Genomic DNA, 27,829 nt, shown 5'->3' with positions numbered 1-27,829 from the left:
TTTTGGCCACAACATGGAAATAGGTTGCTATTGTTTTACTCTAGGATGTGGTTTTCAACTTCCCAGTCTACCCTATGACCCTGAGATTTTCTAAATAATAATCTGGTCTACCCTGCTTGGGTTATTTAGAGTCAGTTAAGATTAACAAGAAGCTACCACTTAAAAAGAGACCAATATAAAACCATGTCACTGAAAATCAGCAATACGCCAGTGAAGTTTGGTGGTATTTTGAAGGGAGAGGTTTTTTAGGTGCCACAAGTATGGAGTGAGAGGAGTTGAATGTGGTCCTATTGCTGAAGCCAAATGAGTAAATGCTTTACTTCTACAAGACACAATATCAACACTTTATGTGTAATTTTTGCTTAAGACCAATTATGAAGAGAATATGTTACATTTGGGGTGTTTGTTTCCCTCCTAAACTATCTACACAGCGGGATGTTTCTCTGATGAACATTTAGTCAAAACTCATTTTTTTTACATTTGAAACTTTTCTAGTTGTTGATGTTGTTTTTGAAACAACTTTCTCCAGCTTGAAGTTCTCCAGAGTTCTGGGACAATAACTCCTAAAATTTTGAGGAGTTGGTTTAGAATTCTTGAAAGTATATTCCCTTTCATCTGAAGGTAACAGCTTGAAGAAAAGCACTCTGGAGTAATATTTGAAAGTGGTTATCATATACTACTTAGATGCTATTTTTTTTCAGAATGAGTGGAGTCACCACCTTCAGACTTCTTCATAGGATTTGTTCTTCAGGGTCTCTGCAAGCTTTTTTGCCTTCATCAGTATATATTTCTTAGTTGTCACTATTGTAAATCTGAATATTTGGAAACTGCTACCTAGTTTGGAAAGAAATCTGCTACTCTAGCCAACAGAAGGATTCTTGAGAGGTCCTTGGTGAGTTTGGTTGCTTTCTTGCATGCGTTTCATTACCCAAACTAGGTAACATCATCAGTGCTAGTAGGATAGGGTCTCTCAATTAATATTCTAGTAGTTGCCCTATCGATGTTGGTGGAAATGGACTTGGAGGTCCTTTGGTTGGGCTGTTTACTGTTAGCTGTTTGGCAGTTCCTTAATTGCGGCGTTGTTCACTTCTTGATTGTTGGTCTAATATTAATCTTGGAGTTAGTCTATGAGTCTTTCGGGAGTAGGGTGGTATATAAATCTAAATAAATTCAACTCAAATTCAATCATCTGGGTATTGATTGCTGGTGGGGAGATGTTTTGGTTTTTTTGTTTCCTTTTTGGTTTGTTTGTTCTGCACAATATGTAGATATCATTTATGTGTCTATTGTTGGCTAATTTGTCAGAGTGCCAAGCTTCTAGAAATTATTTAGCATTTTTGGACTTGGCTTGATCTAGGATGGTCACAATGGTCACAATTTCCCAGTTGTTAAGTCTGGTTAAGTCTGTCCATATGTTGTAAAATTAAAGAGATCTCATCATGTCTTCTGGTTGCTAACTGAGGCTCATGGATGGATTTTGCCAGACTTCTGCCTATTTCTCCTGTGCAGTTGCTGTTGCAGTCATTACCCTGTACGTTGTAGTTGCCTCTTGTTTTTTCTTCTTCTGTGGCTGCTGAACCTTCTGGGTTTTTTTAGGATGTTTTGAAGGGCTTTAGTTGGCTTGGGTGCTGTGCTGATTTCATGTGGTTGTTAATAGTCTGTTGGTGGTTTCTGAGATATTTTTGATATATGTTTTGGAAAGAAGGTTTCTTTCCAAAGCTATAGCATGATATCTAGATCAGAAGTATAACATGAGGATGGGGACAAGGTTATAGCCCTCTGATCCACATTGGATTTCACACTTTTTAAAATGGGGATCCATGCAATGATCTCTACCCCCAAACTTGAGCTAAACTAAATGGCCAAATGTAGAAAATTGCAACAGCAGATGTTAAAGGAAAATAATATCACAGTGCATAATATCTTGTTCCTGTAAATAAACCTTCTTAATTTGGAGAATCTCATTAGCGAAGTGTTGAAAGAACACTCAGGCATCTTAATATAGCAGTAGTGCTGAATGTTATAGCCACAATTAAATTAACTTTGCTCCTGGCCATCTTACACAAGGAAGGTTTCTATCAGCTGCCTTTTTCTATTACATGAACATTATATCTGTTACATATGTGGAAGCACATCAGTTACACTGATGCAAAATCGGAGAACGAATCTATCTTGAATAAACATATGTATTGTTACTTAGAGAGCTGATACTGGAGATTATAAACATTGTGTCTGGAACATATGGAGCCCTCTGGCCCTTTGGTCTTTAAGGCCCACCTGCCATCTCACCTGTCATTAAGTGCCTTGGTGCAATCACTCGTTTTCTGACCTGACATTGACCTGAATGGAAGAGTTTTGGGGAGGAAGGAAGGGGAACCAGTCTTTTCCACTGATATATTTGGAGGGGGTCTATGATAATGCACTGCAGCCAATTCACCATAGCCAACTTGCTATGGCTAAGTTGCCATGGGACAACTTGCCGCAGCCAACTCACTACGGGACAACTCACTGCAGGATAAGAGTTACACTGATAGCAAAGAAATGGTGGAATTGAAAGGGTGCAAAAGGAGGGACAAAATGAAATCTGAATGACAACACTTAAAACAATTTTTTTATTTTTTTATTTTTAAAATTATTTATTTTAAATAATTAAATTGGATTGATAAATTGTCCTGTGGCAAGTTGTCCCACAGTGAGTTGGCCATGATGAGTTGGCCATGAAGAGATGGCCATGGGGAGGTGGCCACAGCATGTTGGCCATGGAGAGTTGGCCATGGAGAGTTGGCTGTGGTGAGTTGGCCATGGCGAAGTGGCCATGGTGAGGTGGCCATGGTGAGATGGCCACAGCGAGTTGGCCATGGAGAGTTGGCCATGGTAAGTTGCCCACAGCATCTTAGCTATGGAGAGTTGGCCATGATAAGTTGGCCATGGTGCAATGACCACAGCAAGTTTCCTGTGGCAAGTTGTCGCATTCCATGTTTGGAGGTATTATGAAGGCATTGCAGTCCATGGAAATATATGAATTTCCAAACCTGATCTAAGAAAAATGTTTCTGATAAACATTACATATTTTAGCTTGATTAAATCTCCCTTCCCTCTAGGAGGGACAAATGACCACAGCGCTGTCCATATTCCCCTCAAGCAATGTCACCACATCACTGTTCTTCCCCTGTGACTCCTGGAAGCTGTAATGTTGTTTGTAAAGGAATGCAAGTCCCATTTCCAAATGTTTGCCTGCCTTTAACGCTGCTGCTGAGATAACATTTTGTAGTTCAATTTCCAATACTGCGTTGCTATACAGAGTAGTCCTTGACTTACAACCATTCATTTAACAACCATTCAAAGTTACAATGGCACTGGAAAAAAGTGACTTACAACTGGTACTTCACTTACAACTGTTGCAGATCCCCACAGTCACAAGATCAGAATTTGTGTGTTTGGCAACTGGCATGTATTTAATATGGTGGCAATGTCCTAGGGTCATATAATCATCATTTGGACCTTCCCAGATGGCTTCTGAGAAGCAAAGTCAATGGAGGGAGACTGAATCACTTAACATTTGCAGTGATTTGCTTAACAGCTGTGGCAAAAAGGTTATAAAATCGGACATGATTCACTCAAGGACCACTTCCCTTATAATGGAAATTTTGCTCCCAGTAGTAGTTGTAAGTCGAGGACTACCTATAATTGGGGGAGATTGTTGTTTTAAATAGTTATTTTTTTAAATTAAAAGATGACATTGCTTTTTTTCATAGTTGCTTTTATTTCTTTTCATTCATCTTTAATATGTTAGCTATACAGCCCACTTTTTCTCCTCCAAGACTTCAAATCATGTAAACAATCTTATGACATTCCTCTTATTAATTTGAGTACAAGGCCCTTCTCTCAAAATAACTCTGAAGCAAGCATTGCATATCTCACCAGGAATAGACACCAATTTTAAAATCAACCAGCCATGGCAACAAGTCAACAAAAATAACCAGCCAGCTGCCAATGAAGATTGAAAAATAACATTGGTAAACATTTGAACCTGATATGAAAATGTTTTGGCCTCTCCCACCATCTGCAGTTCCTTCTCAAATATTTACCAACCACTGATGGTAAAGACAGGGGTCAGGAAGAAGACATCTGAAGTGGCAGAGAAGTTGTATTAGTAGGGAAGAACAAGGTGTATGTGTGTGTGTGTGTGTAAGAGAGAGAGAGAAACCTTAGATGTGCAGAAATGACAATGGATTAAAATTCAGAATTTTGAAGTCGCTTCCAAATTGCCACCATCTTCATTCCCAAACCTCAACATCTGTTTGAAAGCAATCCATGATTGTCTTAATTTCTGCTGTCTTGAAAACAAGGAGCGTTCTCTAGCAACAAAAATCTTCCCACCCCTCCCAATCCATACAAGACAAAGAGGGGAGAGAGAAGGAGAGAGAATCACCCTGATTGGACTTTGTCTGGTGTTGAAGAGACTGAGAAAATGAATGAAATACTTGTCAAATTCACCCCTGCTCAATTTGTCTGGGACATGGAGGCAGAGCTGCCAAGCCTAAAGCTAACATGCCCCTTATAGGACCTGAAGTTCAGAAGTTACAAAGAGGCTGAAGAAAGACATTTTTCAATGGGGGAATTAGAGGCACAGCTTCACAAGCTGAACCAACCAAACAATGGCACTGGAAAGAAATCACAGCTCCAAGACAGTTAACACTGTGACTGATTTTGAACACATGTACCATCCTCTGGTGGAAATATTTTAGAAAATAAATAAATAAATAAAAAGAAGACTTAATGTTGAGAGGAACAAATCCATATCGAAAATTTTGTAACCCACAGTTTAAATATATTGATAGAAGCTGTATCTACATTTCCCAAATCCCAACTGGTGTGCTTATTATTTTAGTTTTGGTGCCCTTCACATGTGGCACTGGGCCAATTCAGGATTTGCACAGTACTGCTGAATTCCCAAACTACCCGCCTTAAATTCCAGTCATTCTTTCAGTGGGATTTTACAAGCAGGAAGAGGGATGTCTTAATATCTAAGCAGTAATAAGTAATAATAAGTAAATAAATAAAGTAATAAGTAAATTAAATAAAGTAATAAGCCCCTTACACTAACTATTTTGGGCAAAATGACCAGGTAATCACATAGTATTTTCAGAAAGCATTGGGGACTATTTTCCCACTTTTGGTCTGGGCCTAACCCAAAAATAAATATGGTTACAAAAGTAGCTTCACTAGTACCCATCAGGGTGTCCCAATTTTTTCAAAAATACTTATTAAATGGTCAATGGCCAGTTGGCATTTGCAGCTGCCAGTGTCGGAAAGACAAAAATCAGTCAGAAGTGCAAAAATCTTCTTCAGGCTGGTGAGTTCATGGGCACATCTATGTGCCCTTAATCCCTAACCCTATTCTTGGTGAAAGTATAAATTGCCATGGTCTTCTTGCGGGATACTTTTAGATTCAGAGGTGGGCTGCTGGGGGTTCACAGGAGTTTGGGAGAACCTCTACCTAAGATTTTGTGCAGTTCAGAGAACCCCCAAATCCCACTCCTGGCTGGCCCTGCCCTGCCCCGCCCACCCCTCCCTTCCCAAGATTCCCCACGCGGCTGTTTTGGGATGCAGGTAAGTGCAGGGCATGCGCGGAGGCCCAGGGAGGGTGAAAAACGGGCCTACCGGGAGTTCAGGAAGGGCGGAAATGGGCCTTTTCCCAGAGGATCTCTGGAGCTTGGGGAGGTCATTTTTGCCCTCCCAGAGGCTTGAGGAAAGCCTCTGTAGCCCGGGGAGGGCAAAAACGCCCCCCCGTCATGGTGCAGGATGCCGACTAGGCCACGCCCACCATGGCCATGCCCATCCAGCAACCAGGCAGAGAACCCCTTGGTAAAATTTAGATTCCTCTACTTGGGATGGACTGTGGGTTCCCCACCCAGGCTTTTGACCTCCATTCAATCCCATTTAATATTTCGAAGTCAGCTAGACATAGCTTCCTAGCTGGACAAAGGAAAAGCAACCAACCTCTTTTCTTTCTGACTCTTCCTGTCCCTGATAGCAAATTGATAACTTCAGCCAGAGCAAATGTGAAGAAGAAAAGAGAACTTGACAATTTCGGTTCTTGTTGTTTTTTTTTTATCCAGCACTGGAAGGTGTCCTTTGTTTTACTGGAAACCGTTTTAAATTCACTTCAACCAGGATAATTTAAAACTGTCAATTTTTTTTTTTTAAAAAACGTCAACAATATCTGTGGAAATTCTACATTTCTTACATATATTTTTTTGGACCAAGGATAAACGCAGCTGTAAAATAACAGAAGAAACTAGGGCATGCTGGCTGAACTGCTGTTGTGAGTGTAGAAATGGCAGAGTTCCCAGAACTTCAGCTATGTACAAATACATTAAATATGCACATTTTATATAAAGGGATATAAACCACAGGAAGCAGAAGTTAAACAACTCTAACTGAATTTTTTTGTTGTTGTTTGAGACAACAAAGCCGAGCACATCAGTTTAATTAAAGGGGAAGGTAACACAATGTTGATTTGAAAAATGATGTGTAACCAGTTTGATCATTAAGATACTAGACTACAGTCCTATCTGTGTTTGCTGGAAAGAAATCTAATTGAGCTCAGTGGGATTTACTTCTGAGCAAGCATGCATAGGATTATGCTTCTCTGCTAAAATCTTTTTTATTTTGGCCTTCCTCAACTTTGGGCACTGGCTAGAAATTTGCAAGCAGAAATCTCAGCATATCTAGACACCAGTTTGGGGAAAGTTGTTTTTAGAACTGGACGCCATTTCAGGCCCATATCAAAAATGTGATATGGAATACACAGGAATTCTTCTGTGGCTATTTTTAGCTCTTTAAATTGGCAGCTCTTTAAATTTCCCCAGGATCCTGTGACTCCCCTCCACAGCTTCAGTGTGATCCATAGAAAAGCACATCTCAGAGCATTTTTTTTTTTTACTTCGAATCTGAAGTACTACACAGCCCTTTTGGCTCAGTTTCATTTTCCCAGAATAAATCCCACTGAATTGAATGAGAACTTTCTTTTGAACAGATACCCGTAGCATTGACTGGCTACTACTCAGGACATCTTATATCACACTTTTCCAGTGTAAAAGAGTGCTCAGAATGATTTAAAATGTCTAAAAGGGGATAAATACAATATGCTGTGTTGCCATAGTACAATACTATATTGTCACAGATATAAATGTGCTTATATACTGTAGTATGTTTATATTTATATAGTATAACAGCATAAAGCTCTTCTAATTTTCCCTTCCGGGATGTTGGACCAGACAATAATAAAAAAGGGTTAAACATAAATCCAATCTCTATCATTTTTGTTAACAGCTGGTGGGACTGATATGAAAGTAGAATTCTGGATTAGCTTTCAAAGCTCTTGCTGACATACCCTAAAGATATCCAAGTCTAGCGAGTTGCATAAAGCACAGGGTTCTCAAGACACAAAGAAAACAACACGAGAACTTTAGTCAGAAACTCCATTTAAAAATGGAAAAGGGGATGAGCAGTGAAGCATCCTTCCTTTTGACCGAGAGATTATTTTCAGTGAACAGGACTAGCAAGCCTGGGTAATGTCATGATATCATGCAAAAGGGCAGGTTAATTTCAAGAGATGTGTCCCTATTTTTTTTCAAGAGGCAAGAGCAACTTTCTGTTTTTTTCTTTGAAGATGTTTCGCTTCTTATCCAAGAAGTTTCTTCAGCTCTGACTGGATGGTGAAGGGTTCTTCAGAGCTGAAGGAACTACTTGGATGTGAAGTGAAACGTCTTAAAAAACAAACAAAGCAGAAAGTCCAGTTGCCTCTTGAAAAAAAGCTCCCTTTGGGGAAACCATGACTGGATGATTGAGAATCTCCATAGACTACAAGAGATGTTGTTCTGACATGTGTATCAATCTTGGTTTTTAAATTTTGCAATTTAAGGTCATGGGTCTCCACAGGTCCGAGAGGGGGAAGTGATGAAATGTGCTGTGATTTGATTGTTCCAATCAAATGCCACACTTCATGATCCCGCTTCTGATTATTGGGATGCAAGCGTGGAAGGAATTGTGATGTCGCTGCTTCTGTTATGTTTTCTGTTATCATGGCAAGCTGTGAAGCTACATTTAAAATGCATTAAATCTATCCAAAGACTGGATGTCTCTTATTTCATTTCCTGCCCCAAATCAACAGATAATCACATTTCGGATGTTCAGTAATTTGCTGCTTTATTGCCTGTGGGAACCTGTAGAAAGAAAGAAAAAAAGACTTGATGAAATATGCAGGAACTGATACCTAGGCAAAAGGGGCTGAAACATTGCTTTAAGTCCAGAGCTATGAAATAACATTTGGAAGCAGGTCAGACAGAAACCGCCCTAATTCACTGAAGTGTAAGGTTGGAGGAGGTGCAGCACAATAAAATTGCAAGATTGTGTGATTAGAGCCAATTGCAATAAACATTGTTTTAGTATTTATTTATTTATTTATTTATTTATTTATTTATTTATTTATTTATTTATTTATTATATTTCTATACCGCCTTTCTCCCGTAGGACTCAAGGCGGTGTACAGTCAAGAAAAATATAGACACACAAACATCATAAAATTGCTAATTAAAATTGTTACTTAGTTTGGTCAATTAAATAAAAGCCAGAATTAGATAACATTTAAAAAATCATTCGCATGTTTGTATGTTTAGCCCTGCCTGTTGGAATATCAGGGTCTTGAGGGCACGGCGGAAAGCACGGAGATCAGGGATATTCCGTATCTCTGGGGGAAGTTCATTCCAAAGGGTTGGAGCCCCCACAGAGAAGGCCCTCCCCCTGGGAGTCGCCAGTCGACATAATTTGACTGACGGTACCCTGAGTAGTCCCTCCCTGTGAGAACGAACTGGTCGGTGGGAGGCTATTGGTGGCAAAAGACGGTCTCGTAGGTACCCAGGTCCTAAGCCATGGAGCGCTTTAAAGGTGATAACTAACACCTGTTTTCCTGTGGTATTGCTTTCCTGGTCTGGACAAGAAGCAATGGATGGAAACTAATGAAGGACAAAACCAACCTAGAACTAAGGAGAAATTCCCTGATAGTTAGAACAATTAATCAGTGGAACAACTTACCTCCAGAAGTTATAGGTCAGTGATGGCTAACCTTTTTGCTGTCGTGTGCCAAAAGCATGGAGAGGGGGAGGGGGTTGTGCATGAGTGTGCCCGCACCATAATTCAATGCACCCCCCAATGAATGTGTGCGTGACCCCCCAAGCTCCCTCTGCTTTTGGCACGTGATGGCATGGTGGGCCCGGTAGGCCCATTTTTCACCCTCCCAGGCTCCAGAGACTTTCTCAGAACCTGGGGAGGGCAAAATCGGTCTTCCCCACCCCCCCCAGAGGCCCTCTGGAGGCCGGAAACAACCTGTTTCCCGACTTCCAGTGGGCCTAAAAGGCCCGAAAATCAGCTGGCCGGCGTGCACATGCACGCCGGAGCTGAGCTAGGACAATGCTCACATGCCCACCAATATGACTCCTCATGCCACCTGTGGCAAGCATGCCATAGGTTCGCCATTGTCACTGCGTTTTTGTATTTACCAGATGAGCTCTTATTTTTGAACTCTAAGACTTACCATAGCTTGCCAAGTTCTTATCTTTAAGCTAACTGCGCATGTCTACATTCTTTCACTTTCCTCTAAAAACTCTTTCTTTGTTCTCTGGCCAAGAGAGGTGGCTAAGAAAACTTTGCCAAGATGTAACTAATTAGCTAGTGAGATGTTTTATTTTCTTTATAACAAATAAATGAGTTTTTCTTAGAAAATATATCTTCGGGTTTATTTTCTTAAAGTATGCTTCAAGGGAAAAGCCTCGATCCACTTCTCTAAATCAAGGTGCAATTACCCAAAAGCAGAATGGGATTAATTGTCACCCTGACAGCCATCACGGTTATAGGTGCTACAACAATAAAATTTCTAAGAAGAGATTGGACAACCATTTGTCTGAAATGGTATAGGGTTTCCTGCTTGAGCAGGGGGTTGGAGTAGAGGACCTCCAAAGTTCCTTCCAACTCTGTTATTCTGTCTGATTTACTTAGCAGGGCTGACAGTGGCAAATAAGTAACCAATGTGTTAATTAAACTAAACCAATATTTAGGGATCAGTTGATAAAATGGAGGAACAAAACAAAACACACAGGGTAAGGAAATAATTCAGGGATTCTGACAATTAACGTTGCTCAGCCTAAGGACCAAAACTTGAATTAGTGACGAGGAAGCTAGAAATTGGTGATTTATTTCAATGTTATTTCATTGCTCTGGACCTTTCATCATTGGCCTTCTTGGTCAGATGCTCTGGAATGATTGTTTATTTACAAACAGAGTGTCTTCCTTCTTGATGGTTACTCTATAGATTCAAGAACTGGGTTTCCATAAAACCTAAGACTCTATGCTACATTCTCTACCTACTTAATGGATAACATTACAACAGAAACTAAGAGTTTTCCCTGCCTGAAACTTTCACCTGGCATTGCTATTGCCAAAAATCCTAATAAATTCTTTGGACCAAATAGCATTTTTTGTAGGAAATCTATTCCCACATTTTCCAATTTTTTCGATTTAGCCTTAAATTTATCCAAGGGAAGTTTGGGTGAGAGTACTAGAGTTTAAGAAGGAGGAGATTTAATTATTTCCCCCTGCTCTGTGCAGATGCTACTAACCCTGCAGCAGAAAATAACTAACAGCTTTGAAATAATAAAATTAAAGTAACAATGAGGCCAAATCATTGATTCCTGGCTATTTCTTCCCTGTAATGATATGGGCACTGCTTGCTGGCTTTGCAACAGAGAAATGAGCTCCCCTGTGTTTGGAATAAAAAGGAATTTTCAAGATAGCGGATCCGAATGTGATTGCGCTATATAATTATTTTCATAATGAACAAGCACAATATTTTTTCCTAATACAGCACTACTAACATTACCTTTCCACAGGTTAGGCTTCTTTGGTTTTAGTATTTGTGAAATGATAAAGATCAGAATGAATTCACTCTATTTCTAACCATGTTCTAACTATGTTCTAGAAACATAATTGGCACATATATAGTTGGACAGAGAGATTCAATCTTGTCCTAAGACATTTTGATGCCAGGGATTGAGATCAAGAAGATGACAGTCTTCCTATTCCATATAAAGAAGACAGTTGAGCAATGGGATGGAGTTTTCTACAAGAGGCTAGTTTGGGGTTCCAGGATGATTGCAAAATGAGGTGACTTTCATACTTCGCTAGGATTGGTCCTGGGTGGCTGATATTTGATTGGAAAAGTGTGTGTCCTTGCTTTTCGGTGGTAGAATGTATGGATGTGATTGATGGATGGATAGGATTCCATCTGCAGATTCCATTCATATCCATAAAATCTAATGTTACTATGGTGTTTTAATAAGAATTGATTTCTAAGCTGCCACTAAGTTACCATATTACTTAAATTGTTTTTTTAAAAAATCACTCTAAGCCAAATCCACCATTGAAACACAATATGCTTTGTGAAGACCAGTGGCAACAATTGTGCCACAGAGATAGCAATAGCACTTAGACTTATATACTGCTTCACAGTACTTCACAGCCCTCTCTAAGTGATTTATAGAGTCACCATATTGCCCCCAACAATCTGGGTCCTCATTTTACCGACCTCGGGAGGATGGAAGGCTGAGTCAACCTTGAGCCTGGTGAGATTTGAACTGCCAAATTGCAGGCAGCCAACAGTCAGTAGAAGTAGCCTGCAGTACTGCACTCTAACCACTGTGCCACCGCGGAGATAGTGCAGTGATTCAGGTGCCCGGTTAGAAACCAGAAGATCATGAGTTGTAGTTCCAACTAAGGTAGTGATGGCTAACTCTTTTGCTGTCATGTGCCAAAAGTAGGGGGAAGTGTGGGGGGAGTACACGCGCGTGCCCACACCCATAATTCAATTGCCCCACCCCCCTGCACATGCGCCTGCAATCCCCCGCGCTCCCCCACTTTTGGCACGTGATGGCACGGTGGACCTGGTAGGCCCATTTTTTGCCCTTCCCAGGCTCCAGAGGCTTTCTAGGAGCCTGGGGAGGCCGAAAACGGCCTTCCCCACTGCCCTGGAGGCCCTCCGGAGGCCAGAAACAGCCCGTTTCCCAACATCCAGTGGGCCTGGAAGGCCGGAAAATCAGGTGGCCGGCATGCACATGCGCGCTGGAGCTGAGCTAGGGCAACGTTCGTGTGCCCACAGATATGGCTATGTGTGCACGCGTGCCATAGGTTCGCCATTACAGCCATAAGGCATGAAAGGCATCTGGGGTGGCTTTGGGCCAGTCCTGTTCTTTTAGCCCAGCTCACTTCTCAGGGGTGTGGTCATGGAGAAAATAGAAGGAGGAGGAGGAAGGAGTATTAGGTATGCTTGCCACCTTGGGTTACTTATAAAAATAATATAGGTAGAACATAAACAATGAAGAGTGAAAGTCAAGGGAAGAAAACGTGAAAATATTCATTCATTCCCTCCGTATCCCTTAAGAACTTTTAAAAGCCTTTATTCTTTCAATGATTTTTTCTGTTTTCTGTTTCTTTTGAGTATTCACATTTCTGTTCTTCACTATAACATCTTGCAGTGTTTACTAAGCCTGGGACGCTAATTAACTGTGGTGGCAAGTCACTGTTTATGTCACTGCCACTGAAAGGGGTCATTCCATCAACTTACATTCTGTGGGTTAATAGCAGGGAATGTTCCATAGTTCTAGTATGTATTTGAAGTGGTGTCTTCTAGAAGAGTTGACATGGTTGTTTTGAAGCTGCCTGCACTTGTGTTCATGTACCAACAACACTTCTGCTAGAACCCCCAGTGAAGTGAAGGGATTATAGGTACACATTTTCTAGATACACAGATACCTTTTGAAACAATTGTGCTAACCCTCTCAGAGAATGCACGTTGTGGCCTGCCCATTTCTAATGTTTTGCGTAATATGCCAAACCAGACTCTGCCATAAGGATGTCTGGTTGAGTAGTGATTTAAGAACAGTTATAATTAGTTACCTAGTCACCCAATCATTAAAGTTTCATTAAAGCCACAACTAAAATATCAGTGTAGCACAGACTGTTATGTTTACATTTAAAGATGTGCTTGCTTGCTATATACAGCACATAGTTCAAAGGGATTGTTTCCTGTATGCTTAACAAATTGTTATGTACAAAGGGTTTACTTTTGAGGATTGAAGTTTAGTGGAAAATATTAGCAATGAAATGGTTATAATATTTAGCCCAAGAGATTTTTTTGGGCTATATTCCAGACACTGACCAGGCACACAATTTATTCACAAGGCAACGGGGTAATATTAAGATTCTTCATTATTATAGGATCTAAGCATGCTATATTTTTCATACTGCAGTCATGAAATGGCTGAGAAAAATGCAACTTATGACGCTGTCCCAAAGGTGCTCTTTCAGGTGGCAACTGGACTTTCTTGTTTTTTCTTTGAAGACATTTTGCTTCTCATCCAATAAGCTTCTTCAGCTCTGACAGGATAGCGGGAATGGAAGTTTCAGAGCTGAAGAAGCTCCTTGTATGAGAAGCGAAATGTCTTCAAAGAAAAAACAAGAAAGTCCAGTTGCCTCCTGAAAAAGCACCTTTGGGGCAACCATGACCTGGATGACTGAGAATCTCTACAGACTTTTAATTTATGAGGCTGTTAATTGATACTAAGTCTGAGTTTTAGAAAATCATTGCAATGTGATAACGTATTTGGAGTTCTTATAACATCAAATTGCATCTCCCTCCCTCCCTCTCTGGCAGTTCTCTTGTTTTGCTGTTATAAAATCTTGCTAAGCACTGCGGCGGCGCAGTGGTTAGAATGCAGGATTGCAGGCTAATTCTGCTGACTACCAGCAATTTGGTCCTAATCAGCTCAAGGTTAATTCAGCCTTCCATCCTTCTGAGCTCGATAAAATGAGGACCCAGATTGTTGGACCCAGATTGTTGGGTCCTCATTTGCCGATGATAAACATGCCAATGATAAACCATTTAGAGAGGGCTATATAAGATTGTGAAGGGATATATAAGTCTAAATGCTATTGCTATTGCTTCTCAAGAGGAAGTTTAACCTTTATACTTGTTTTTCTAGTGATTGTGTCACCCACGTTGTGGCTGAGAATAATTCCTGCTCTGAAATCCTCGGATGGCTGCATAAACACAAGATGGAGGACAGCTCAAGATTCAAGATTCTTGATGTCAGCTGGTTGACAGCCTGCATGGAGGTGGGAAGACCAGTGGATTCTGAGAAATATCAGCTTCCTGTAAGTCAAGTGGAACAATGGAACAATGTGAAAGCAATGGGATGGGAAGAGCTGGAAATTGAAAGACGGGTCATGACTGGTAGATGGTTAAGCTAGACATCAAAGCTGATTGCATTGATGCTAAATGAGTTAAAACCTCAATAATTTGCTTGCCATCGGAAATTTACAGTAAATTTTGTCAAAATATGGCTATAGAATGTCTTCCTTTGGAAAAAAACCTCTTCAAGGAATAGAAAAGGGACTCAAAATTAATAATAATTACTACTTATTAATACATAAGGTTAATAATCACACAAGACAATTGTCTTTGATGTATCCCTTCTTTGTTACTTTAATTTTCCTGCTGCCCAACTGTAATAACCTGCAGTATATTAAAGCAATCTTCTACATGTTCAAACAGGATGAACAATATCAATAGTACAAAAACAGTGCAAAGTGACTATATTCTTCATTAAGGCTTCTCTTAGGCTTCTGATTGGCCACTGGGACAAAGAGAAGGTGGGACTAAATGGACCTTGGATGGATTGGAGGCAGCATTATATATACAAAGAGTCTTTACTGAATACATTCCTTTGGTTCAATCTTTTTTGTACATAGGATCGGATGACTAAGAGAGAGAGATATTACTTGCAACAGTTTTTCTAATGTGTTAAGTGTCCTCAGAGAAGAACAAAATAATGTTTTAATTTTGTTGTCTGCTGCTCAGAGTCACTTGCCTGTGAGGTGGGTGGCTGTGTAAATTAGATAGATAAATAAATCTCACAAATAATGTTTCTGTTATCATTAGTTAGGACTGCCAGAGCTGTACTACAAAAATCCAGATTGTTCTGTCCCCCTTCCCCACACAGGCAAACACACAACCAGGCACGCCTGCCAAGATTTTATTAAGCAATCAGACTAGAAACCCTTGCAGATAAGAGTTTTGGCAGGAAACTGTGAAATGCCTGCCAAGTCAGTTTTCATTCATAGTCAGCAAGAGAGAGTTTCTCCTCAGTCCGATTCAGTAGCAAAAAGTAATCCACGAAGTAAGAATTGGCCAAGGTCCAATCCATATTTCAGGTAACGTGATGTGATTCTCAGGTTTTTAACTTAGACCGTCACAAAGTCTGAAGACCAATCACACCCACTTTTATTCCTTGTGGGGTGTGGCTCAGTGACTCAGCTCAATCTTTGGCCACGCCTCTTTCGTTGCTGCGCACGCTTCTCCCTCCGACGCTGCCTGGGATCAAGCCAGGATTCATAATCCTCACTCCCTATCTGTTGTTGTTCCAATATGCTTTCCTCCTGGCATATCTTGGCCTTCGGATGGAACCTGAGGCATTGCCAGAGAGGAGGGTCCTGGAGAGGGAGGCCTTGTCAGTTCCTCCCCATCACCTTCTGAGTCCTCTTCCTCTGTTAGGACAGGCTTGGGAGTCGGGGTCACAACACAGATGCATTTTTTTGTCATTAGGAAACAAATGAAGTTATAACTAAAAGCTAGCATGGGTTTGTTAAAAACAGATCATGTCAAAACAATATTATTTCATTCTTTGACAAAGTGACTAAATTAGTAGACCAGCAAAATGCTGTGGACATTTTAAATATATTTAGACTTCAGCAAGGCATTCGACAAAGTAGACCATTACATCTGCATGGTACATGGTACATCTACATGGAGGGAAGTAAGCAGTGTGATATCACAAGTTTAAATAGAAGGGGAACTAATCAAATTTGCAGATGACACTAAACTGGCAGGAATAGCTAACCCCCACAGAAGACAAGGTCAGGATCCAAAAAGATAGCTTTGAACAATGAGCCCTATCCAGCAACATGAAATTTCATGTGGAGAAAAGCAATGTTTTACATCTAGGCAGGAAAAACTAATGGTACAAGTACAGATTAGGCGAAACCTGCTCAAAAACAGTAACTGTGAGAGGGACCTTGGAGTCCTAGTGGATGACCACTTAAACATAAGCCAGCCAGCAGTGTGCAGCAGCAGCCAAAAAACTAATACAATCCTTGGCTATATAAACAGAAGCCTAGAATCTTAGTACCAGTTTATAAAGTCTTAGTAAGACCACACCTGGAATACTGCATCCAGTTTAGATAACCACATTACAAAAATGATGTTGTGATGTTGGAAAAAGTGCAAAGAAGAGCAATTAAGATGATTAAAGGCATGGAGACAAAAACAGATGAAGAACGGGTGCAGGAATTGGATATGTCTAGTCTAGAGAAAAGAAGGACTAGGGGTGAAATGATAGCAGTATTCCGGTATTTGAGGGGCTGCCACAAAGAAGAGGGGAGTCAACTTATTTTCCAAAGCACTAGATGGCAAGACTTCCATCCAACAATGGATGGAAACTAATGAAAGAGAGAAGCAACTTGGAATTAAGGAGAAACTTCCTAACAGTGAGAACAATTAACTAGTGGAACAGCTTGCCTTCAGAGGTTGTAGGTGCTTCATCACTGGAGGTTTTAAAGAAAAGACTGGATAGCTGCCGGTCTGAGTGGCATAGGGTTTCCTGCTTGAGCAGCGGGTTGGACCAGGGGTGAAATAGTCCCTGTTTGGACCGGTTCAGCTGAACCCGGGGTTAAGCCCAGGGTACTTGCAGGACCATCTCCAGCCTCTCTCCCACCGTCCTGTGTGCATTCACAGAGTCGGCCTCCTCAGGGTGCCGTCGGCCAAACAATCTCGGCTGACGGCCCCCAGGAGGAGGGCGTTCTCTGTGGGAGCCCCGATCCTCTGGAATGGATTCCCCACCGAGCTTAGGACAGCCGCTGACCTTCTTTCCTTCCGTCGTGAGCTGAAGACGTGGCTCTTTCGTCAACTCAACTGATCCATTTGTGGGTACACTGCCATAATTTTAAACTGTTTTTAATAGGGTCACTGATTTTAATTTTATTTCATTGTGATTTGTATTGGAAATTGTCATTTTGTAAGCCGCCTTGAGTCCCCAGGGAGAAAGGCGGCATATAAATCGCAATAATAAATAAATAAATAAATAAATAAATAAATAAATAAATAACCTGTAGCGATGGCGGCCAGTGGTTCGGAGAACTGGTAGCAATGGTGGTGCAAAGCTCCGCCCACCCACCCAGTCATCATTACTTCCTGGTTTTAACCAGGAAGTAACCTGTTTTTTACCCTCTGCGCATGCGCAGAAGGGTTTGCGCATAAGCAGAGGGTCCAAGCGCAGAAGTTACGCATGGCACGTGCACTTCCGAACCGGTTAGGAAGGTAAGTAGATTTCACCCCGGGTTGGACTAGAAGACCTCCATGTCTCTTCCAGCTCTATTCTGATCTTGCCATCTGGATTTTGCAGGAGGTAACATTTGTAGAGAGGTTGGTCTGTACAACCTGATGCGAATATAAGACTATTTGAAATTTCTTCAGGCTATTGTGTTGTGTAATTCAGCACAGTATGTTTACACTCCGGGTGCATTAAGGCAATTTATGAATTAATGACTGAATTTTGAATGAGTCTGAAAAATGGATCTACTGCATTCAAACGTACAGCAAGAATCCAAAATGCCCCACCAGGTGGAGCTATTGTTTAGAATGTTGCTGGAATTATATTTTTAGCCATTATTGCCACTGGATTTGTTGAAGAAAAAGGTTTTAAAAAGGGTTAAAAAAATATTGTAAACCTAGAAAAGTACAAAGCTGTATGGTTAGACTTCTTAATACGTAGGCATAAATTAGTGACTAGATACACTGCCTGGCATGGAGGCAGATACCAACTTCAAAATGAATTTTGCAACACAAGAAACAACAAATGAACTGTGTTTTTGAAAGTACATAAATCAAGAGTAAAATATCCACCATAATTAACTAATGTGGCATGTATTAACATGCCCAATCAATAGTGCTAGTACTAGTATTTTAGTAGTACTACTAAGAATTAGCAGTTTCTGCCAGCAGTTTTTCCTCAATTATTCTACATGCACCATTGCACCCATAAATCTAAACTAGAGGTATTATTATGATCTAGCATCTGGATTCTAGCTCTTGTCTTCATTTTTGCCCATGGGCACCAGCTCTTAATGGCTACTCCAGTTCTTTTTTAGTCTCATGTCTCTCCCTTCACATGCTCTTTTTCTGAAAACCTTATTTTTCGGACTTATTTTCAGTTCAGGTTCTCCTTTTTTTTTTTTTTTTTGTTGGTCTACCTAGTCAGAGTTAATTGCTGAGAAGGATCAACTCTATGACAACAATTCTCTCATCAGACAGGCTCAATCAGAATCTCTAGGGCTACGTACATCTCTGAGGGTTTAGAGAATAATTCCCAAATCTTCTCCCAAACTGCCTCTAAGTTAGAAACTTGAATGTGAGAGCACCTCACACCTCCTTTCTCTGTTCTCACCTTTGAAATGGGCTTCCCTAGCTAGTGCTCGTGTCAAGTGGAGCCCTTGGCCATACAAAGGTTATATACTTGTCTGATGTCATTAAAATATGGATTTTGAAGAGTGAAGTTAACCTGCAGCTAACAGCTTGAGTTTTTTCCCCATCTTCTTCCATTTACAATATAGTTCTTTTAAGAAATACAATAGTGTATGTATTTCAATTTTCCATAAGTTGGAAAATTGAATTAATTTCTTATGTTTCATCAATGTATATGCCTGAGGTTGAATTTTTCCAATTTCTCGAAAACCATTTTCACAAAAAGGAATGACGCCAAAGATGGTAGTACTGTGTTTTCCCAAAAATAAGACCCTGTCTTATATTTTTTTGAACCCTGAAATAAGCGCTTGGCCTTATTGCCATGCACTCAAAAGCCCAATTGGGCTTATTATCAGGGGATGTCTTATTTTGGGGGAAACAGGGTATGTATAAATTTGTTCAATTACCCCAACACAAATCTACAAAAGTTACAATTGATCTCATGTCATATATAACAGCATTTATGGATTATCTTTCCAGTCAATTCTCATTGACTTGCTAAAATGGATTTAAAAGAAATTTAATGCTATCAAATGCTCCCAGCAGATTTATTAATTTCAATGTCAAAATCATCCAGAGTTTTAAAAGACTTTCGGGAAGAATTCATTGTAATTAACTTAAGATTTGTATATCGCCTTTAAATGAAATAGATGTATAGCATTATTGACATGCTATAACTGATGAGATCTATTGATTTATAAAGGAATTGCTGAATATGAGTTACTTAAACCAAGGGGGATCCTTGCTTTTTAAAAAGCCCATTCTAGTTCATCCCTCTGATATAATTGCAGCATCTCTGGCAATGAGATTTTCCCCAATCTCTGTTTCAATGCTTCCGAGCAATAAAAATAAAAATAAAAAATGTTTATCCTCTTTGTTGCAAAAGAGGATGTTTTGCTGCAAAAGCGTCTTTTCAAGGAAAAAAAAGTTCAACATTCCTGATTGAATAAGCATAGGTATTTAAGAAGCTGTTACACGAAGGCAAACTATATACCGTATTTTTCAGAGTATAAAACGCTCCGGACTTTAAGACACACCTACCTTTTTGGGGAAGGAAAACAAGAAATAAAATCTGCCTTTGCCTCCCAGCATCCATCTGGTATTCACCTGGCCCATTCATTGCGGCCCACTCACCATGGCCTGTTTGCTGCCATGGCCCTTTTGCTACCCATTTGCTGCCACTGAGGCCTGTTTGGTGTGGCCCGTTTGCTGTGGCCTGATTGCCACTGGCACGACCCATTCAGCACAGCGCGTTTGCTGCTGCTGTGGCCCATTCGGCACAGCCCATTCAGTGCCGCCTGTTCACTGTTGCAGCTGCCCATTTGGCGCGGCCTATTTGCTGCTGATCCCCGCTTCCTGGAACCGGCCACAAATGCAACATATGGAGGCTAAAAATGGGGAGTGCGGAGGCCGAAAATGTGATGCGTGGAGGCCGAAAACAGCCAAAGGGCGGGGGCCAGCAGATGGGCAGGGCTTCGGCAACATTCGGTGTATAAGACGCACCATAATTTTCACCCACTTTTCGGGGGGAGAGAAAGTGCGTCTTATACTCCGAAAAGTACAGGTAATTCAAGATTATATACATACTGGTGTTAATGCTTCAAGATCTTGACCCTAAATGTTGTGGATTTAATAAGACAAACAAAACTTTTGGGTTAATCAGAGACAAATTTATATATTGCGCAATATGTTCAAAGCTCTGTACATGAAGCGTTGAACAAAGACAGAAATTAGGTACAATGGTTTTATACCCTTCTAGACAAAGGATTCTGTTAACTCAGCAATTCATATGGTCATATTCATTTGTCATTTTTAATTGACATTTCCTAATTACTGAGTTTCTTTGCAAAACAGTTATAATTCTTTTTGTAGATTACTGAAGCATAGACTCAAATCATCTTCTGACGATAGACAACTTTTAAGTCATGTGGATCCCCTTGACCTAACCAACCTTTAAGCTGTATGTCATTAGAATGTTCCTTTCTTCTGACAACTTAGAGGCCTCCTAGAGGAACCAAAAGGATTTTGGCTGAGTTTGTACTTTTTCCAACCGGATGCATTGCTTTTTAGAATAGAGTGAATAGAAAGTTATCCAGTGGTTATCTATCAGAGCCCGCTTCATTTACATTATACTTGGAAATATTTTAGAATAACAAAGGGCTTTTGCATGAAAAGTTGGGGGCTTTCCCCAGAAGGAGATGACTTCTTTTGTAGTCCAATGGCAACACAGCCTCTGTCTGATGTTAAGCGATTTCTGTGCCGTGTGTTGTATAAGATACCCCAAATTAGGTAAATGCATTCACCCCACCCCTCCCCCATCCAACAAGACAGTGGGCACAGTAACATGGGGACATTTAAACTGGGCTCTGGAAATCCAAGAAAAGGCTGAGTGGAGGATAAGTGGTATCCCTGTGGGAAAAACACAGAGTTTAGCAAAAGGATGCTGTTTCTTTTCTTTAAAAAATATGTTTCACAAGCTCGAAATTATATAGAACAGCTCAGTTTGAAAAACACAGTAGTTCCAGATAGATTAGTTCTTTACTGAGATATTTAAGTACTGTAGAAAAGGAAGAGTAGGTACACAGAGAAGCTCTTTTACTGTCATCCCCCTAGATCTCTCTCTCCCTCCCTCCCTCTCTCCCTCCCCCCCTCTATCTTTAAAAAACTCAATTTACTTGTAATTTTTGCAATGTATTTTTGAAAGGAAAAAAAAAATACCGTGTGTGCATCTGAATCTGTCCTGGCGAGTGAGCTAAATGGGATTCAATAAGTTGCAACAAAATTATTTCAGGCTTGATCATAATTTAAACAGTGAATTATACTTTAATGGTAAATTCTAAAGTACAGACCTTATAAAGTACCTAAGTGGATGCGCAATTATGTCTCCTAAAAATCAGGGCCAAATGAGAATTATAACAAATAATTTCATACATTTATAGGTGATTTCTACAAACTCTTGTTTCCACTCTTTTACAGAAGAGCCGGTTGAAAGAACCACCTATTTGGTGCCTTGGTTCTCAATCCATAATACTTTTACCACCAAAGGATTGAAAAAGTAATCTAGGTGGGAGACAAGATAAGCCTCTGAAATTTGAAGTGCTTAAAATTGTGTCTTGGTAAAAATCACTTATCAAGAAACAAGCAAACGGAGACGGTCCAAATGGCCATTTTATTCAGTCCAAAGTTAGCGGGTTAAGTGGCTGCTTGGTCTCTTAAACCTAGAAATGCCAAGAGCAAAACACCAGGGTCACACAGATCTCACAGAGATAATCAATCAAAGATGGTTTGAGCATCTTCCCAGACTGCAAAAGATTCCAAATAAATAAAGATTTGCTTTGTAACTGATAAGGAAATGGAAGAAACACAAACATTCAGAGTGTGAAAACATTAAATTCCTACAACTACAACCCAACCACTTTGATATATAAAAAGGGCCAAGATTGTACTCATGATTCTTACCAGCTGACCCTGCATTTATAGCAGGAAGAGATAAAGCTGTATGGCAGTACTTATACTTCAGTGCTGCCTGAACTCTAATTAGTCACTAGCTAATTAGCAGAATAATAAAAATTCCATTCTTAAGGATGTTCCAGGAGAGGCACAGAGGACATCTATAAACCTAAAGTAAGTGAACCGCATAACATCATGTAAGTAAACATACAGCTTGATTGAACCTGATTTCTTATTCCAGTTTACCACAAATGTAAATATAAAAGTTATGATTTTCCCAAACGCCATCACTCTGCTAAACAAATAATTCCTTCAACACTGTCAAACTATTTACTATTTACTAAGTCTACTATTAATCTTCTCATCGTTCCCACCACCCATCTCCTTCCACTTATGACTGTATGACTGTAATTTTCTTGCTTGTATCCTTACGATTTATATTGATATTGTTTCCTGATTGCTTATTTGTATCCCATGACTATCATTAAGTGTTGTACCTTATGATTCTTGATGAACGTATATTTTCTTTTATGTAAACTGAGAGCATATGCACCAAGACAAACTCCTTGTGTGTCCAATCACACTTGCCAATAAAAAATTCTATTCTATTCTATTCTATTCTATTCTATTCTATTCTATTCTATTCTATTCTATTCTATTCTATTCTATTCTATTCTATTCTATTCTATTCTAATTCTATTCTATTCTATGATGTCTGTATATATATAAATAAGCTTCTCACACTTCTTATACATCTTAAACATATAAATAAGGGAGGTTTGGTTTTTCTTAAATGGTGTGACAGCTGGGATTTAAGATACAGAAAGTTAAGAATCCCTGTCCGATTAAAATAATCAATTAACTTTTCCTGCTCTTTCGTAATCTTTGAAAACACATCTACTTCCATGCTGCAGTAGATACGTCTCCTTGTTATAATCACTGATTAAATTTCACGGCACCATTCAACATTGTTGATGTCAGCGGTGGGTTTCCAATATTCTTACCACCGGTTCGCAACATGCGCACACACTCTCTTTGCGTGTGCGCCATCCACACATGCGCCCAGCCTTCCGTGCATGCGCCCGGCCTCAAAAGTGTGGCTAAATAGGACGGCATTACGTCCAGGCGGGTGGGCGGTCCCACCTGCAGTCGCCGCTATTGGTTCACCTGAACTAGTACAAACCGGCTGAATAGCACCTCACGTTGATGTGGCTACCTTAGTTACAATAAGCAGGTAGTAAAGAGCATCTTATGGAGATCATAAGAGGAAAGCAAATTATTTGAAATACAATAGGGGATGCTGTTCCAAGGGCAAGTAACACAAAAGAAAAAGCTTGTCTTCTGGGTCCCATTAGATGACATTGTTTCATAGAAGAAACTGGAACTCTACTGGATCTTGTGGAGCAAGAGAAAAAAAATGAAGATAGGTGATACTGCAAAAAGGATATTTATTTATTTATTTATTTATTTATTTATTTATTTATTTATTTATTTATTTATTTATTTATGCATGCATGCATGCATGCATGCATGCATGCCTGAAAGAGTCAGTGTTGATTTCTGGCGACTTCCAGGACAAGTCCCTGCAGTTTTCTTGGCAAGGTTTTTCAGAAGTGATTTGCCCTTGGCTGCTTCCTAGAGCTGAGAGTGTGTGACTGACCCAAGATTATCCAACTGGGTTTGTGCCTCAGGTGGAATTAGATCTCAAAGACCCCTAGTTTCTGGTATGATGCCTTAATTGCTTCACATACTGACTGTCATGGGGTATAATTGTTGTATCATCAATACAAGTTGGACTACCAGGAATGGTCTTCGAAGCCAACATTACTTGCCTGGGCTTAAATACTTTGCAGTTTGACTTGGGTGGGCAGCAATGATATCTCTGCCATTTATTATTCAGTCTCATGCAGAAAAATAAGTCTCTAGCTATACAAACATTAAATGGAATTTGAAAACCTGTTCAAAACTAACTGCTCATGGTAGCTTAGTCATTTGACAGTGTTAGGATATGGTTTGAGCCTAACAAGTTGTCCAGGCAATATATGTGTTCTGTGACTTTAACATGGATATGTATTGTGTGACTTTAAAATTTTTCCTGCTGATTCATTGTAATGCTGAGTCATTCTGTAATTAGATAATCACTAGTTGTAAACGTATTTAAGAAAGGTACTGTAAAATATTCAGTTGATGATAAGCTACCATAGTGTGTGGAGTTGCTACCATTGTGCTATCATCGTTGGATGGATCTGCTACCATCGTGGTTTGTGAATCAGAGTGAGTTTGTTATTCTAACCAACTACTGTTTGTGTGGTAAGAAGAGTTTTTGTATCACTGGACTAATTTAACTGGCAAAGACTTGGATTGATTTAAAAGACTAGAAGATTGTTTTTTCACTATAAAGTAAACTTTTGATAAACCAGTTTGCACATCTCTTATTCATTGCTCTCAGCAATGTTTCTCTGTGCTCTACACTCTGCTGGTTGGTAACACAACAACAATATCCTTAACAGACAGTGTGACATTAATAGTCTATCCCTTGCATGAATTTTCATTTACTTTTTTTTATCAGAATTCAAAAGATTGGTTCTTACTTTTAAATTCAATAATAATCAATGACAACCTCAGAAACTTGCAAGCATGTTATCCCAAATCTGCTTTTTCAAGAGGTAACTGGACTTTCTTGTTTTGCTTCTCATCCAAGAAGCTTCTTCAGCTCTGATTGTATGGTGGGGAATGGAAGGATTTATACTCCTTGCAGACAGCTGGCCCTTTGCATTCTTTCAATGACTCTAAAAGAATGCAAATGACCAGCTGTCTGCAAGGAGTATAAGTCCATTTCCCACCATCCAGTCAGAGCTGAAGAAGCTTCTTGGCTGAGAAGCAAAAATCTTCAAAGAAAAACAAGCCCAGTTGCCTCTTGAAAAAGCACCTTTGGGACAATCATAATCTGGATGACTGAGAATCTCCATAGACATCTCCAAGCATGTTGATGAATTTGACTTGGTACAGTTGCCACAAACTAGTAATTTTAGTGGTGCAAGTGCCATTTTGAAGTATATGTAGCTTTGCACATTAAAGTAACCAGCCAACCATCCCCAAAACATCACATAAGAGCCTTGGTAGTACAGGGGTTTAAGGCACCCTGTTATTAAGCTGGTTATTAAGACCAGCTGCCTGCAATTACTGCAGGGTTCGAATCTCGCCAAGGCTCAAGGTTGACTCAGCCTTCCATCCTTTCTAAGGTAGGTAAATTGAGGACCCAGTTGTGGGGGCAATAAGCTGACTTTGTATAAATATACAAAAGGATGAAGGCTATTGCTGAGCACATTGTAAGCCGCCCTGAGTCTTCGGAGAAGGGCGGCATATAAATCAAATTAAAAAAAAAACATGAAAATTGTGGAGATTCCCAGTTCTACCCATATACATGATATGAATTCCTATTTCATCCATCACAGCCTTCATTTCTTTTTCTCCTTGGCCCCAAAACTAATCACATTTATTTATTTATTTTTAATTTACAAAGAGTGTTAATTTACTAAAAAAAAATGACTGGCCCATTATCATCAATTCAAACAAAGTTTCCACATAAAAAGAGAGAGACATTATTAGCGCCATGGAGCCACAGTAGTTAGAATGCAGTATTGCAGATTGACTCTGCCCACTGCCAAGAATTCAATCCTGACCAGTTCAAGGTTGACCCATCCTACCATCCTTCCGAGATCGGTGAAGACTCAGATTGTTGGGACCAATAGGCTGACTCTGTAAACCACTTAAAGAGGGCTGTGAAGCGGTATATAAGTCTAAGGGCTAGTGCTAGGACTTCAGGGTTTTCTACCACAGCAAAATAGCCAGTGGTTTTGTTTTTTGGGATGCGGGTAGAATTTTCCACAAGATGAAACTTTGTGACTAAGAGGATCCATGTCCCATCTTGAACCAGTTATGTGATGGATTTTTTTCCCCCACCTGAATGTCCATACTCATTGTGGTCTTCAAAAATGGCTATACTTTACATATCTCTTTGGTTCTGGACATCTATAGCAGTGGTCCCCAATGTTTCCGGCTTTGCAGACTGGTGGAGGTAGGGAGGAAGAGGGGATGGTTCCATGCAAATGATGTGCGCACATGTACCGCAAATGCAGCTGATCACACAGGTGGAGCTGCACATGTGCTCGCCTCCCGATTCTGCGGCCCGGTTCTGAACAGGTCACAGCCCAATAGTGGGCTGCAGCCCAGGGGTTGGGAACTTCTAGTCTATAGAAATGGTTCACCTCAGCAGGTCCCAGGTTCTAGAATTTATTGTCCTATGGAGTCCAGCTAAGCACCTCATTGATCATGTTTAAAAGGTGAGTTAAAACAACCCCATTTCTGTATACTTTATTATGTTGTTTAATGCTCTTGATAGTTTCTTCATGCCATCTCTGTGTGTGCCTCCATGACACAGTTTATTACTTAATCTTCTAAAAAGAGTTTGACTGCTGTGGTAGACAATGTATTAAGGTATCTGATCTCACCCTCATAGTCTCTTAGAAGAGCTAAAACGATAATTTTTTTCTTTATTGCTTCCTTTTATGGGTGCCACTGAGATGCTGAATGGAATTTGTTTTAATTTGATTATCTCATTGGGTGGAGTGAGCCATTTTAATTTGATTTGTTTTCAGGCTGTTCTAAATTATCGGTACTGACTTTGTGCAGGCAATATGTTTTATTATTCTACATCCTCACAACATCCCTTTTCTTTTAATCTCTAAGATAGCTGATAAGTATATTGAATAAATTAACTAAACAATTATTGTCTCAACTGACGTTTGAATATCCCCAATTTTGTAATTATTTGATTACCTGAACATTTCCTTGTTTTAGATCAATTACATTATCATTTCTAGTTAAAACTAATTGGAGCTTGATTGTGGAGAACGCAAATACTTTTTTAAGTACACAATTTGCTCTTCTATGCTGATATCCTAAATTTGCCTTATTCTGCCTAATTATAGCATCAGATCCTAGCAGTTTTCTCTCACCTCCTAGGTAAGAGTGACCTTTCTGCAGTGGGCAGGTCTTGTCACTCTACTAGAGTCCAATATTTGTCACTGACCCTCATCTAAAATTAGCTGATCGTAACATAAGCAATGTCTATTTCATGTAGCTCCAATTAAATTACAGCAGAATTAATTTGAAAACCCTTAAAAACCAATTAACCTTTATTTCAACTCTTCCTTATTTCTAGAGGTGGCAAAGTACCCCACACTAAGTTCATTCAGATAGCAAAGCATCACAAGCTGCTTTAAACATATTCATAGCAGAGTATTTTCGCTCTGTTTTTATTTCATTACAATTTTTATATGAATTCTACTCTGGGTTTTGGTTATACAAAGTTCATTTGAGATTTCTGTTAATCATTCTGTTTGTGTAGAACTGAATTGGTGTTACTCCTACAGTACATATGGGATAGTGTAGTTATGCCTTTCAGTCAGAAGTACAAAGTTTCTGTTTAATCCGATTCTCCTCTGTTAACTCTTCCATTTTCCTGAAAACAATTCTGTCTAAATCAAGGAAATATTATTGTATTTCAAGGCAGAGACTAGACAATTGGTGAGAATTCAGGACTCAAAAAAATTTACAAGAAAAGGAAAAGAGAGGAATAATAAAACAAGCAGTGTTCCAATATCTCAGGGGTTGCCACAAAGAAGA

At 39.8% G+C, this 27,829-nt stretch overlaps 1 protein-coding gene across 1 annotated transcript in view; it reads left to right on the top strand.

Annotated features, from left to right (window-relative positions):
• The window catches only part of DNTT (DNA nucleotidylexotransferase), a 191,583-nt gene that overhangs the window by 2,875 nt on the left and 160,879 nt on the right, over positions 1–27,829 (top strand). The window contains exon 2 of the mRNA XM_060683185.2: positions 14,097–14,272. Coding sequence (XP_060539168.2) covers positions 14,097–14,272 — 176 coding nt within the window. The remainder of the gene's footprint in view (positions 1–14,096; positions 14,273–27,829) is intronic.

This window comes from Pantherophis guttatus, chromosome 6 (assembly GCF_059756535.1).
Source record: "Pantherophis guttatus breed Tessera chromosome 6, ASM5975653v1, whole genome shotgun sequence".
Lineage (NCBI taxonomy): Eukaryota > Metazoa > Chordata > Lepidosauria > Squamata > Colubridae > Pantherophis > Pantherophis guttatus.
Note: the sequence above shows the minus strand (reverse complement) of the source record. Positions and strands in the feature narration are given on the sequence as shown.